The following is a 13,771-nucleotide window of genomic DNA, read 5'->3' on the forward strand; positions in this document are numbered from 1 at the left end:
AGAACAGAAATGTTTGATCAAGATAACGTGAATGGAGCTTTGCAGTCGCTAAATTGGATTCAGACATGGATTTATTTTTCTGAGCCGAGCGGCGTCAATGGATACGTTGTAATGAGGCCTCAGAGAGATGAATGCTCGATTGTACAGTTGAGTTTGGACCGAGAAAAGACTGGTAAACTATTCCAAGGTGGATAATGACAAAATCTGTCATGTTACAGGTGCCGTTTTTCTGCCTTACTGCATTGAAAGTCGTCTTATTATTTTTGAATAATGTAAAAAAAAAAAAAAAAAACATGGAGTCCAATGCTCTCTTGAAATGTACAGTCTTCCTTTTTTTTTTTTTTTTTTTTAATGGAGAACGTCACCATATTCTACATCATAATAAATAGTCTCATACATATTGCTCAGCTTCTCCTTCGTTTAGAATGGTCACCGAACCATCCCCACTGTTCATTTCAATGTCTTTTGCCGCCGCGTTCTCCGGAAGCAAAGCTAAGTCCTTGAACACGTCAACATAATGTCCAAAGCCGGGGCCCCAGTTCAAGAGATTGTCCCAGTTGAAGCCCCCAGCTTGCTGGCCCAGTTTGTGGGGCAGGGTGTAGTGCTGCTCCCCAGGGGGCATCTGGGCAACACCCGGCCCTCCCTCTGCCCTCCGACTTGAGTAACGCCTCTGCTTGAGCCTCCCGCCGTAGTCCTCGTCGTCAGCGTCTGACTCGTTGACTTGTGAGAGCTTGGGGACCCGGGAGCTGTAAGAAACCGGTTTGTCCCGGTCGTACTCCATCTCCGAGCAGGTGAAGGAGTCATGAGAGTCACTTTCTGAAGAGGACTCTGGGGCCGGGATGCCGTCTGCAGGGTTGCGGACCCTTGACAGCGGCCTGCGGCAGTCCTCCTCAGAGCTGGAGCGCCCGTGGTCGGCGCTGCAGATGCTGGGGTTGCGGGGGCGTGGAGTATTCAGACGCTCCACTTCCTCAATAGATAGCCCCACCGGTGGCCCAGTCTCCAGGGGGATCTGCTCTATCGGCTGCTTCAGCCGACTGCCAGGCCTGGAGGTGTGGCCATGGCTGGCCATGGTCTGAGGACTCTTGCTGCGCCTCCCCAGCCGGGTGGCGTAGTTGAACATGGGCGGTGGCTGGCACATGTCATTGTGTAGATCCAGTGGGCTGCCCTCACGGCGAGCCAGGTTGAGCTCTCTCGTTGGGGTGTTTCGGTAAAAGGACGAGGGCTTGGTGAACGGGGCTGGGGAGTGTCTGGACAGAGGGTTGGGGGTGGGGCACGCTGAGTGGGAGTGGCTGAGCGGCGTGGACCTCAGTGCCTGCGTGTACTGGGGCTGGTAGGTGTAGCTTGTTGCTCCGAGCGGTAAGGGGGACTGCCTGGCGAAGCCCAGCGGGCTGTGTCTCTGGATGGAAAACTTGGGTGTGTGGCTACGGAACTGTTTGTAGTGCTGGATGATGTCTGCGTCTGAAGGAGCGATGCTGCTGGCGTTGTCTATGTCATAATGTTCAATATCTGCCTCCGGGCCATTGCAGGGAGCGCAGGGGGCACTGGGTACAGTCTCATTGTTGTGGGAAATGTCTGTTTCATCATAGATTAGGTAAGGGTTCTCCCTCTCTATGATATCCGGTTTGGGGTTCCCTTCTGGTTGCTTCCGTACCGTCATGTCATCTCCATATGGAGGGATGTTATCTGGGTCATCGAATGCTACGTTCTCACTACCCTTCTTCTTTTTCTTCTTCTTCTTCTCCTTGGGTTTCTTCTCCTTGGGTTCCTTTGGCACTTTGGTCTTGTTGCGGCCCTTGCAGTGGTTGCACAGGATCAGGCTGAGGACCACCAAGGCGAGGACAGTGGCACAGCTGCCGACAATAGCAGGCACCGCCCAGATGGGGAGGACCATCGTCTCTGCCGTGGGGCTGGGGCTGCAGACAAAGCCACCATTGTTGGCTGTTTTGCAGACGGTACCCTGAGGACACTGGACACCCAGACAGGCCACCAAGGTCTCACAAGTCTTTCCTGTGTAGAACTCAGAGCAGACGCAGGTGAAACCTGAGTGGGGATCAGGCACACAGCTGCCGTGGTTCTGGCAGGGATTAGAAGTGCAGTCGCCGGGCGGGACACACTGGTACGTGTACCACTGGTTGACGCACATCAGACCATCCCAGCACGGACTGCTCTCACAAAGGTTGGGACCTCTGCAGCCGATCTTCACCGATGAGCTGGTCTTGGTTAAGGTGACCAGGTTGTGTTCGCCAGTGAAGGGCAGGTTCTCCCTGTTGTACTTCACGTAGGCCAAGCAGCCATCGAAACCTGTGAATGAATGAGAGAGAGAGAACTGGATCAAATAAACGAGAAACAGCCAACAGCAGCTAACAAGGACATAACAGTGGCCTGGAGGAGAATCATTCCCAATTGATGGGTTTTCAAAATTTCTGCCAAGGCTGGATCGCTTCCTTGAAAATAACAGGAACTGGGAGTTATAATCAGAGCTAAAGGAATTTTGTTTAGACGGGTAATTGGTTCAAGCTTTGCACAAAAAAAAGAAATAAAAAGAGAAATTTCCTTGTAGAAAGCACCTCCTTAAAAAATCATATTTTAAAAAATGGGGTGAATCTATCACTGACCAATTTGGTTGAGGAGGAGAAGTCTGATTTTTTTTCTCAAACAGAGAATCCATCGTCAGTGCCATTATAGCTTCAAGACATACATCTGGGTTGGATGAACGTCTCTGTGTCTAATTCAATCTTTTGCTTTGTGTATTGCCTAACAGCGCTGCCTCACCGATGTAAATAGATTTTATTGAATTTATCCCAGTGCAGATTAAATCCATTTGTGTCTTTTCATTAGCTCTCGAAAAGTGAGTACACAAGAGAACACGACTGTTCAGACGCACACAGAGGAAGGGGCTGGTGGACGGGCAGCCCGCCACAGACCTGCGTGCTCAGGATATGTTTGTTTTGAAATATGCCCTGGTCCTTGTGTAAAACAGGTCAAGAAATCATTCAAATTGCTCATTTTTACCATATTAGTCCATAGTATCAGGTTAGACTCTCCCCTCCCCTGAATCTCTGAAATTTACTGTGCTTTATGACCTCCCTGTGGAAACCGTCTCCTTCACCTTCTGCAAACTGTTCTCAACTCACATTTCAGGACGTCTCATCTGTGATTTAGGTCTAAACTATGACGAGAGCCCGTGGAAAAAAGACAAAAACAGTAAAAAAGTCCTCAAAGGCAGCGGCTCCGGGACGAGGCCGAATCAAATGAATTTGTGTATTTTGTGCATAAACGATTCTCTGATGAAGAAACATTTACTCAACTACTGTAAATTCAAAGCAGGTAAATCTCAGCAGTGACAAATAGACACAGACTTCCAGCCAGTTTAATGGAGTCGTGTTGGACGGACACCAAACAGGGTCAGCAGTTTAAGCTGCAGACTATTAATTCGTTTTGGGGGAAGGAGAAAAAAGAGGGTTGTAGAGGATTTATAAGGGCTCACAGGATCATGAGAGCTGTGTCTCACATGTGTACTGTGTGTGAGCGTGTAGAGGAGGTTTCCATAACATGTGAAAACCGCTGGGTTGGTAATTTACAGCGGGTGAAGAGTGGGTGAGTTTCTTGGTCAGATGCCAGATTTTGAGAGATTCAGCATGTGTGTGTTTGACACGGCACGTAAATACACATGTTCGTCCACACATACAAACACGTGTGTAAATATGGTGCACGTTCAACGAGGATATATTTTGGAGAGGGCTCTGACTTCTGCCGTAATTTTAGTTTGCTTTACAGAAACTCTGCGTCCAAATGAGAAAATAAATCAACTGTTCATGTGGTTTCGGAAAAATTAGTTCCTGGCTGAGAAGGTTTTATTCGTCCACACAGATGAACAGACACTGGAGTTTATGAAATGTTATGTTTTGGTGACTTAAAATTGTGTTTGCGTGTGAACGAGAGGCTCAAACCGCACTAGGAAAAAGTTTTTTTTTCGCAACCTATCTCCATTAGTGTGTACAAGGTGATAAATATGACAAGTTTCTTGTTAAAACAAAAAAAAAAAAGTGCTCTCGCCGGTAAAAACCCTCTGAGACGACGTTTAGATCATCATTAGACTCTGAACTGTCTGATGAAGGTCAGGATAATGACGTTCTTTATGGTTGCATCAGTTAGCAGCTCCATAAACAAAACCTCCGCCCTCTCCCACCACATATGTTACATACTCCACATGACGTTAAGTGGATCATTTGTTCACAGTATATAATTTCTCTGGACAGAGAAAATCTCTCTTGTGAAATCTTCGTGTCTGGAGCAGACGGGGATTAAGGGGCTTGCTCAAAGGCACCTCAGTTGTAGTAATGAGGGAGTGGAAAACTACACTTTCACCTCCCCTGCCAAGACTCATCCATCCCAGTCTGCGATCAAACTGGCGATCTTCCAGACACAAGCCAGAAAAGAACGTTTTTAACACTCGGTTAGAAACAGAAACACCTTCCGGCCTCACCTGCTCCAGTTTTCTGCTGCGCAGGTCCAGGTGGGATCCCTCCCAGAGAAAAGGTCACGACGCCGAGACCCCCGAAGTCCTGCGTGGGATGCTGGATGACCCTGGGGTGGCCGCTGTCCACCTGGAGCACAGTGGCCGAGCCGTTCTTGACCAGCTGGAGCGTGTGCCACTGACCGTCTGACAGCACTGCGTCCCCCACGGTCCGCTCCACCTTCCCACCGACGCCGGCGTCTGAGATGTACTGGATGTTGCCGTTCCTCAGCTGTGGGAGAGGGAACAGAGGGGGAGGTTTGAGCGCAGTGGTCAGATAAAAACATTGAAAAACACAAGCAGTTTGATATTTTTCTCCGCTGTTCATTCTCTCACAGCATCTTTCTCTGCTAATTCACATATCAATCAGCAAATCAACGATGAGACAGATAAATAAATAATAAATAAAATTCCTTTTTGGAGAATCTACAAGCACTGGGGTTTTTCAAAAATGCTGTTTTTCTGATCAGTGAATTATCTTGTCAGCATCTGTGACAAGTGATGAGAGGAAAGCTTCACTCGCTTTCCACAAAACAAACCACCACGCTGTTTTATGAATCTGCTGCTGAGGTCAGAGATTGAAAACAAAAATGCAGCTCGACGCTCTTAAATCTTTCCCCCAGCGGGACGCACCGCACTTAATCATGTTCTCACAACTCCTGTGTGTGTGTGTGTGTGTGTGTTTGTGTGTAGTAAGATGATGATCGCAAACTTGTTGACGACAAATTCAGAGAAAGATAAAAACACCCACTGGAGGAGACCCTCTCCAGAAAAGGAAGGACATATCTTCGTCTTTAAAAGAAATAAATCAAGCTCACTTTGGCATGGGCAACAAATTTGCGGTTTACACGTGTATGATAATCTCATATGTGTACTCCCCACGCCGATGGAAAAGTAATCCCATCCCCTCCCTTTCAAAGACCCCAAAAATCAGCAATGATAAGTAGCTTCCGGAAGAAATGATTTAAAATGGGAAAAGCAGAAAGTCCCCCAAGCCAAAGAATACTGAGAGCGCTAAACCTGGAAAACCAATCATGGACGTTTATCTATTAAACATCTTGTTTTTTTTTCATATCTCAGTATATATAGTTCTCCCTCTCAACATATGTACACATACACGGTGCATTCCCCTGCCGCCCAACTTTGTTTTTAAAGCACTTGGAATAGTCCCTTGTCTGGAGTATTTAGGAAGCGGTGATGGTGATTTGATGAGCACCAGAAGCTGCTCGGAGCTGGAAAACCAAATATATTAAAAAAAAATCATCATAAGCGAGAATGTTTGATAGTAAAAGTGGGAAGGGAGGTGGAGGGGGAGGGTCTAAAAGGAATGAGACTGTAGGACTCTTTGGGCAGCTGCCCAGGATCAGTCAGAGTGGGGGGGGGGGGGGGTTGCAAGAGGAGAAGAAAGAGGAATGGGACGACAGGGAGGAGGATGAGACGCAGTTTGCTTAGACTTCTGACTGACGGTTCGTTGAAATACTCCTGAGAATCCAGCACCTTAGATCTTTACGGGTTGAAGGACATTGAGTCTGTGTTTGTGTGATTACTGTAAAATGTTTACATGCTCAAAAAACACTTTCTTCAGACTGTCCATTGCTGCAGCTCCTCTTTTCAGCCTCTGTCTGAAATGCTCGGTTTTAGCTCCTGTCTCTTTAAGTCCGCCCCCCCCAATAAAGCCCAGTTTGCACTCTGCTCACACTTTGTACGGAGGCGTGCCGGACTACCTTGACGTGGATTATCAATAAAATACATTAAGCTGCAGTACACTCATTAACACACATTAAATTAAGTCCTGGCCTTTATTTTGAAATGTTCAATATGTTTCTATGTGCCCTGCCCTCTCTCACCTTCACAGTGGTGTAGTTGCTGCTCTCCTGCACATGCAGCAGGGTGCCGCTCTTGCTGCGCGTCCTGAACTTCACCTCCAGGCTGCTGGGCCCGGTGGGGTCCGAGGACGAGCCCTGCAGGGACTGTCGGAGCAGGACGTCGCGTTTGGGGCCCGACTTCAGGGAGTAATCCAGTCGGCCGGTGCCGTCGAGAGCCAGGGCGGTGTCTGCCGTCATGTCTGTGGGAGAAAGATAGAGAATCCCCTTAATCCAGTTCTGACTTAGCTCAAGATTTTCAGAAGGCAACTTTGAAAAATGTAGAAATATTAAATCTTTCCACTCTGCTGCTGCTGTACAGACGGGTCCAAATGACTTTCTAATCTGACCGCCATAACCTCAAATGGGTCCATTCTCACTAAATATCTGTTTATAGCCGAGAGATGTAGGTCAACGAGTGCCCTCGAGCAAGAACCTGAATGTACACCTTTACTGCTGTATGTAAAGAATTGGTGAGGAATCTGATCGTGTTTTTAAAATCAGACCTCTGAGTTTCAGCTGCAGTTGTGCGAGTACCTACAAGTGGCATGCATTGCAGTTTCCTCTCTCACGTGAGAAGTTGTATTTCACTCTTTATTACCCGTCACTCGGCATCTGTTGCACATGAGAGAAACTTCTGTGCGTGTGCACGTGCACCCTCTCCCACTCTATTGATTGAATTCATTCTTGGGGAAAACGCTGCAGCTCTTAAAAGTTTATGTCGGGTTTTGTGAGACTCAAAGTAATTTCTCTGATGTCTGTATATTTAAAAACACAAAAGCTTTAAAATAAAGATCAGACTGCAGCAGTGTGGCCTATATTAAGCTGCATGGTGCAGTTTGATGATTCACGGGGAAGCATCATACATAATCATGATAGAATATTCTTAAATAAGTGCAACCTCAGCATCACAAAGACGCTTGTGCTTACATTTCTCACAGAATTTGCCAGTGAATCCGTCCACACACTGGCACTGCTGCCAAGACCAGTGGTCCAAACAGGTTCCCCCGTGTCTGCAGGGGCTGGCGGTGCAGGCTCCTTCCAGTCTCGGACATCTAACGACACACAAAGTGACAATCAGACGGTCGGTTTGACAAGTCAGCCGCACAGTCGGCAGCCAGGGGGGTCCGTCGAAAAAGAAGCAGGGGCAGATGAGCTGTGATTTCTCTCCCTGAGCAGCAGTACAACAAAACCCCATAAAGAACCCCAGAGAATTAGCATATTAAAAGATCTGTCCGAGCCTCACTATTCACCAGCAAGACAGAAAAGTAAAAAAAAAAAAAAAAAAGAATTCTCAGCATTTCTGCGATTGGTTTCCCTCGTCAAAAATCTGCCATTTGTATTAAAAAAACATCTTTTTAAAAACTCTGGCGAGGGTTTGAGAGTGTGAACAGATGTCCCACAGCGAGGTCACAGAAGACGGACAGATGAGACGGGGGGGGGGGGGGAGGGAGGGTGAAAAGCGGGCAGAGGAGGGGCGGGGCTGGGGGTAGCCGACCTGTCAAGGATGCCACGCGATGCCAGCGCCTGACTGGGCTCCAGCGGGCGGCCGTTGACGGCGAACTCCATGATGCAGCCGACAAAGTCGTGGGTGGCGATCTGACCGCGCCGATGAAGGACGGGTTCTATTGACCTGACTCCTCCCACCGAGAGTCTGTTGGGCTGCACGTCCAGGATCCTGCACGCACACACACACACACACACACACACAGAGATGAACAGAAGCACACAAAGACTTGAACAGAGGGACAAAAGTAGATGTACAGAAATCCACATGCTCCACATGCAGGTATTCAGAGCCACACACACACTCACACACACTCACACACACACACTCACACACACACACACACACACACGTGTACAACAGAACGACACTGTGGGTCAGTGAGTTTCACAATAACATGGTCCCAGGACAATTACAGAATAAACCCTCTGCAGACTTTTCTGGCGCTTTCTCGTCTGCTAGATCGATCTGTCTCACACACACACACACACACACACAGACACACACACACACACACACATGCTCAAACACACAAAAACACATGCTCAGGCTCAGGTTCGCGCCCCACAAGGCCTGGCTCAGAGCAGTCTGTGCATTAAAGCTGTGACCATCCGGTAACTTAATGACAGTTTACATCATGTATCGTATATTTGCAACACATAACTTCACTTTGACTCTTCTTGTCGGATATAATCATAAAAATATGTAAAAGAATTCAATTTTGTGAACAATTTGTTTTCCTCCAGACAAAATAAAGCAACACTGGAAAAGAATAAAGTAAAATAACAAAGACCACGAGCTCCTCCATGAATCTGCGTCTGATTTTGTGGTGTTCCTTATTCTATATATAGTTTCATACTTTAAATAAAACTGTATTGAATGAATTCATTCCACCCTGGTGAAAGTGAAAGGAACATTTAACCTTCAGGGAATATTCGTTTTTACAAGCTTTTCGAGGGTTTAGAGCAAATTTCCGTCTCATTGGATGAGTCAAACTCAGTTGGAGGAACCTTCAGAAACTGGTTCCCAACCTGGGGAAAAAAAACACTGTTTGGTTTAAGCTGTCAAACGCAGTCGACATGCAACGGGTCAAAAGTAGACGCTGCTTCTCTCTGGGCCAAGAGGGTTGAACGTCTCTGTTTCTACGTTTCCTAATGAGAAATACTAGTGATACTCTGGTGATGTGGTGTCGATTCACTGCACAAAGGGACTGTTGTCGCTTCAGAGTGAAAAGCAACAGCTGAAGGAAATTAGGCAAATATGTTCATAGCAGGTATATAAAAAAACTATCAGCTCTGAATTATTTTCCATTATTTTGCAGGACATGGAAAATGTGCATTTTTATTTTTCCAGACTTTGGACAAGAAACTGTCAACAGTCTTTTACTGTGTGTGTGTGTGTTTGAGTGTGTGTGTGTGTGTGGATGTGATGTTCTTACCAGTCAGTGTGCACTGCCACGTTGCTCACAGCACAGTAGCCTGGTTCCTGGTCTTCACCACACAGATCCACAGTCAGAGATGCAGCCTGCACGATGAAACACACACACAGTCACATGTGATCGTAACAGCTGTAAAGTCTCCATGCCGCCGGCTGTTGTTGTTTCAGGATAATTATTGATTATTGTTGACTTCTCATGTCAGAATTATTCATTAAAATACATAAACAATGACAGCAATCTCATTGGTTTGTGTCACTGTCGAGTCGATGGTGAAAAGTACGAGCAGGGATTTTTGGAACTGTTGCTGAGAGTAAGTGTCGGACGTTAATACAACAACAGTGTAGGTGTGGCGAGTGTGAGATGTCGCCATAGAGACAAACAATCATTCACAACTGCAGGCTATTTAAAGAGTCAAACTGGCCTGATCGACATGTCCTCTGAGACACGGGTAAGACATGCAAACTCCACACACTACTGCAGCAGTGTTACCCACCGCACCAAGAGTCCTGCGTGTTAACACATCTGCGTGTTCATGCCTAATACTGAGTTCTCAACAGAAACAGGACTAGATTTAAAAATCATCAAAAGCCTATTGTTTGCAACACGATTGTCATCTCAACTTTATTGTGTGCAGATCAAAAACCCATGAGAGTGAATCTCTTCTCACGGACTGTGGACGTAACTTTCTCACCAGGGTTCTGGTTCCACCCAGTCATTCCTCACTGAGCGTTTGTGTAACTAAGTCATGTTCAATGGTTGGTGTGAGTTTCGGCCACCGCAAGGCACGTAGGCCAATTATTTTTCATCACTCCCTTCCAGTGGTTGATGGGAGAGTGGCATGAAAATGCCATAGATTACAGCAAACATTTCCTACTTCCCGTTAATGGCACTAAATCTTTTGCCCAGATGTGGGTTATTCTCTTCGTCCCTCCCTCCCTCCCTCCCTCTCTGCCTCCTCCCTCCCTCCCTCTCTCTCTCTCTCTTTGTGCCCTGAGAGCGAACGACCTTATGAGGAAGAAAAGAAATGAGCTGCGGAGGAAACTGTCCAGAAAAGTGCGTGAAAGTGTTGAAAAACCGGGGCAATCACGCTCCACCTCTCTTGGATCTTAAGTAAACACGGACCACACCGGTCCGGATCTCATACATAAATCATCCAGAGGAGCTCGACACACACACACACACACACACACACACACACACACACACACACACACACACACACACACACACACACTTTGCAAAACCTTGACCATGACCAATTGATGCCTAACCAACAGTTGGACTGGCGTGTCATGCAGAACAGAATTGTGGTTACGTAAGCATCGCACAGTGAATCACCAGAGCGGCCATTTTTTTTTTGTTTGACCGAGCACGATGGACAACCAAAAAGAGGAAGAGCGCTTCGAGTCCCAGCTCCGTCCCTGTGCTCAGAAACAAATCTGAATAAAACTCACTAAACCACACAAACATAACAACAGCAGCGAGAAACAACAGGACTCGTTCTCCTCCAACACGTTCGTGACTGCCACTGAGGAACCGTAAAGAACCGCATGAACATTCCATTAAAGTTTTGAGCTGTGATCAAAGTCTGTGCAGTCATGCCTTTCATGCACTGCATTGACTGTCAAATATTTCTCTAGAGAAAATAAAAACACTTGGAAACGACCGTTTTTTGTTTTGTTTTTGGAGATTTCTGAGGGAAATGTGAAGAAAACGCCAGATCATTGTTTGCGTAGCCGTGACTAATGTAACGGAGCGACCGTGGCATCGCTCTCAGTTGTGGTGCAGGCGCTGAGTCGCTGCTGTTCGGCCGTGAATTTTCTGCTTGTTTCGAGAACAAATAATTCAGATGATCAGAAGCTTGGTGATTAGTTGCCGATGCTCATGAGTTCCAGAGAAGCTGCATCTGCAAACCTCGTTCACGGAATTAAATCTGTTGTTTGTTCTAGCTGAGCTTTTCTGGATGCTCTCAGCTGTGATCTCTTCAAGTCACAGGGTCTCACTATTTGTTAGTTATGTGACTGTGGCCTCCACACTGACTCAATGCAGATGAATGGAATTTTAAGTTGTCCCCTGACATGCTAATGCTATTGATAACACCAATGCCGAGTATTTCCACCGTAACAGTAAACAAATGGATTCAAGCTCATCAGCATATTCAGAGATCACAGTCACAAAATGAGAGGAAAGTGTCGAGCTACATTTAAAACATGTTGAGGCGGCGAGGTGATTTTCTTCATGTAAAATCTTTTGAATATGTTATTTTTAGGAAAGTATTGTAATCAGCTTCTGATATGAGACTTTAAAGCTTGAAGAATTCAAACATTTTAGGAATTACATTTAAAAAGTCTTCTGGAACCTGTCGCTTAGGAAACACTGAGCATTGCACTGAAACATTTGAATTTTTGATTGTATTTCAAATATTTAACATCATGTCCGGCCATGACTTCATCCGTCTATTATCTGTACCGCTCCACACAGAAAGACCCGGGGGGCAGGCTGTGAGCTTTGAACCCACAACCTTCATTCAATTTTTACATTCTAACCTTTTACACTCTCATCTCTGCGGTGTGAACATTTCTCCTCCTCAGGTGACAGTTTTTGTCGATGAATCGTGACAGTATCAACATTTTCCTCTGTGGCAATAGATTAATTTACACTCAACCCATTTCTTACTTTTCATATGCTGGCAAACCATAACAGAAGCATTTGTGTGACTCAACCGTGAAGTCCTGTTGCTGACCATTCTCATTGCATTTACTGTCACAGACGAAACGGTTCAGATGATCACGCCGATCGTAACAGGATCTGTGAACCTCTGATTTCTTGGATCTCTCTCGATGAAGCAGTGCATGACTGTGTCTTTGGTTTCTTTCTGCTTTTGACGTTGACTCAGGATTCAGGCACGAGAACTGAGAATAGACTCTGACCGATGGAATGACCCACAAACACCAGTGATCGGGTTCACGTCCACCTCACCGGGCACTACATGCAGAAAGACTCTCAGCTCTCATCGTGATCTCTGTTCCTTTCCATCCCATCACTCTGCACCATCCCAGAACTGACAATTTAACGATTTTACCAGTTTCCTCTGAAAGTTCCCAGCACAAGGGGAGAACTGACAGATTTGAAGTCCAGCAGGAGAGCTATTTTATAGAAGGTTTGACAGGGCCTGGTTTTTTTTTTTCCCTCTTTCCCTGCCACTGAGCTGCTGGCAGCAAGAAGCCTCTCATTCAGAGCGCAGGAGACAGAAATTCAACCTTCAGGGCCATTTTGGATCCTCTTATTGTACATCACAACAGGCAATAAAATATAATTACAAACCTTGAAAACCATAAACTGAGCTACCCGTGGTTTGGGGGAGTTTAATTATCATCTGATGGTGAAAAAAAGAATATAACGCCAAATTTGGATGCAGCTTTCTGGAATAAAATGTGGCCATTGAATGTGCAGAACACCTTCTATGTCCACACCCTGTGGTTTTCCCCAGATTTCCCTCCAATGCTTATGCTCCTATAACCTTATAAAAAATTACAGAGCCACTCTGAAAACTTTTGCAATGATGCATGATGAAAAACACTTAACATATGAGCTAATTTCTGCAATAAAAATAGGCGTTCTTACCATCCCGGCTCTCCTGGCGATGACTGTGTGGAACTGCCCATCTGCGACTTTTATCATGGTCATGAGTTTATAAGTTCCGCTACCGAGGTTGAAAGAGAAGCGCATCCGTCCCTCGAAGATCTCCAGCGCCAGGAACTCTGCCTTGTCTCCGGTCTGGTTGTCGTGGTTGTACATGAGCAGCGCGTTGCTCTGCAGGGTAGCAAACTTAATATATATGTAGTTATTGTTGGGATCCAGGGATGGAAACTCCATGTAGGAGAGCTCCTCGAAGCCGTAGCTGTTCAATTCACAGTGCTTGCCGAAAACCCCTGAGGATAAAAACAGACAGACGGAGGAATTAGAGGAAGCCAATGAATGATTCACGGTGCTGCAGCGATAAAAATATCTGCAGATAAACTGGAGTCTTTACTGAGCAACACTATACGTTCTGTAATTAGATGTAACGAAGCAGATATTTGTCACTGCAATCAGATAATAATCTTGCATCTTTGAAAAGTTTAAAACTTCTCATTAAAGACGGAAACAATACAAAGCATGAAAAATGGAGACACTAAATGAAATGTGCACATTTGCTTATGAAATCATGGGATAACTTTCTTTTCTTTAGGGAGGTTTCACATGTGAAAATGTTTAATTTTGCACAGCTCACTAATACCCTACGAAAGTTTCCTACCATTACTTACCAAACGGACAATGACAGTAATATCCATCCACCCGATTCTGACAGGACCCACCATTAAAACATGGGTTACACTCACAGTGATTGATGATGGAGTCACACGTTTTGCCTGAATTCACAGAACAACACAAATTAAAATGGATGG

At 45.9% G+C, this 13,771-nt stretch overlaps 1 protein-coding gene across 1 annotated transcript in view; it reads right to left on the bottom strand.

Moving 5' to 3' along the window:
- Positions 1 to 275: 275 nt before the first annotated feature.
- The window catches only part of fat4 (FAT atypical cadherin 4), a 100,634-nt gene continuing 87,138 nt past the window's right edge, over positions 276 to 13,771 (bottom strand). Inside the window, exons 10-17 of the mRNA XM_069531436.1 lie at positions 13,631 to 13,735; positions 12,948 to 13,255; positions 9,324 to 9,409; positions 7,877 to 8,056; positions 7,309 to 7,433; positions 6,364 to 6,581; positions 4,487 to 4,748; positions 276 to 2,301 (exon numbers count right to left, since the gene is read on the bottom strand). Coding sequence (XP_069387537.1) covers positions 392 to 2,301; positions 4,487 to 4,748; positions 6,364 to 6,581; positions 7,309 to 7,433; positions 7,877 to 8,056; positions 9,324 to 9,409; positions 12,948 to 13,255; positions 13,631 to 13,735 — 3,194 coding nt within the window. The 3' untranslated portion in view covers positions 276 to 391. The remainder of the gene's footprint in view (positions 2,302 to 4,486; positions 4,749 to 6,363; positions 6,582 to 7,308; positions 7,434 to 7,876; positions 8,057 to 9,323; positions 9,410 to 12,947; positions 13,256 to 13,630; positions 13,736 to 13,771) is intronic.

This window comes from Paralichthys olivaceus, chromosome 9 (assembly GCF_024713975.1).
Source record: "Paralichthys olivaceus isolate ysfri-2021 chromosome 9, ASM2471397v2, whole genome shotgun sequence".
In the NCBI taxonomy this organism is placed as follows: domain Eukaryota; kingdom Metazoa; phylum Chordata; class Actinopteri; order Pleuronectiformes; family Paralichthyidae; genus Paralichthys; species Paralichthys olivaceus.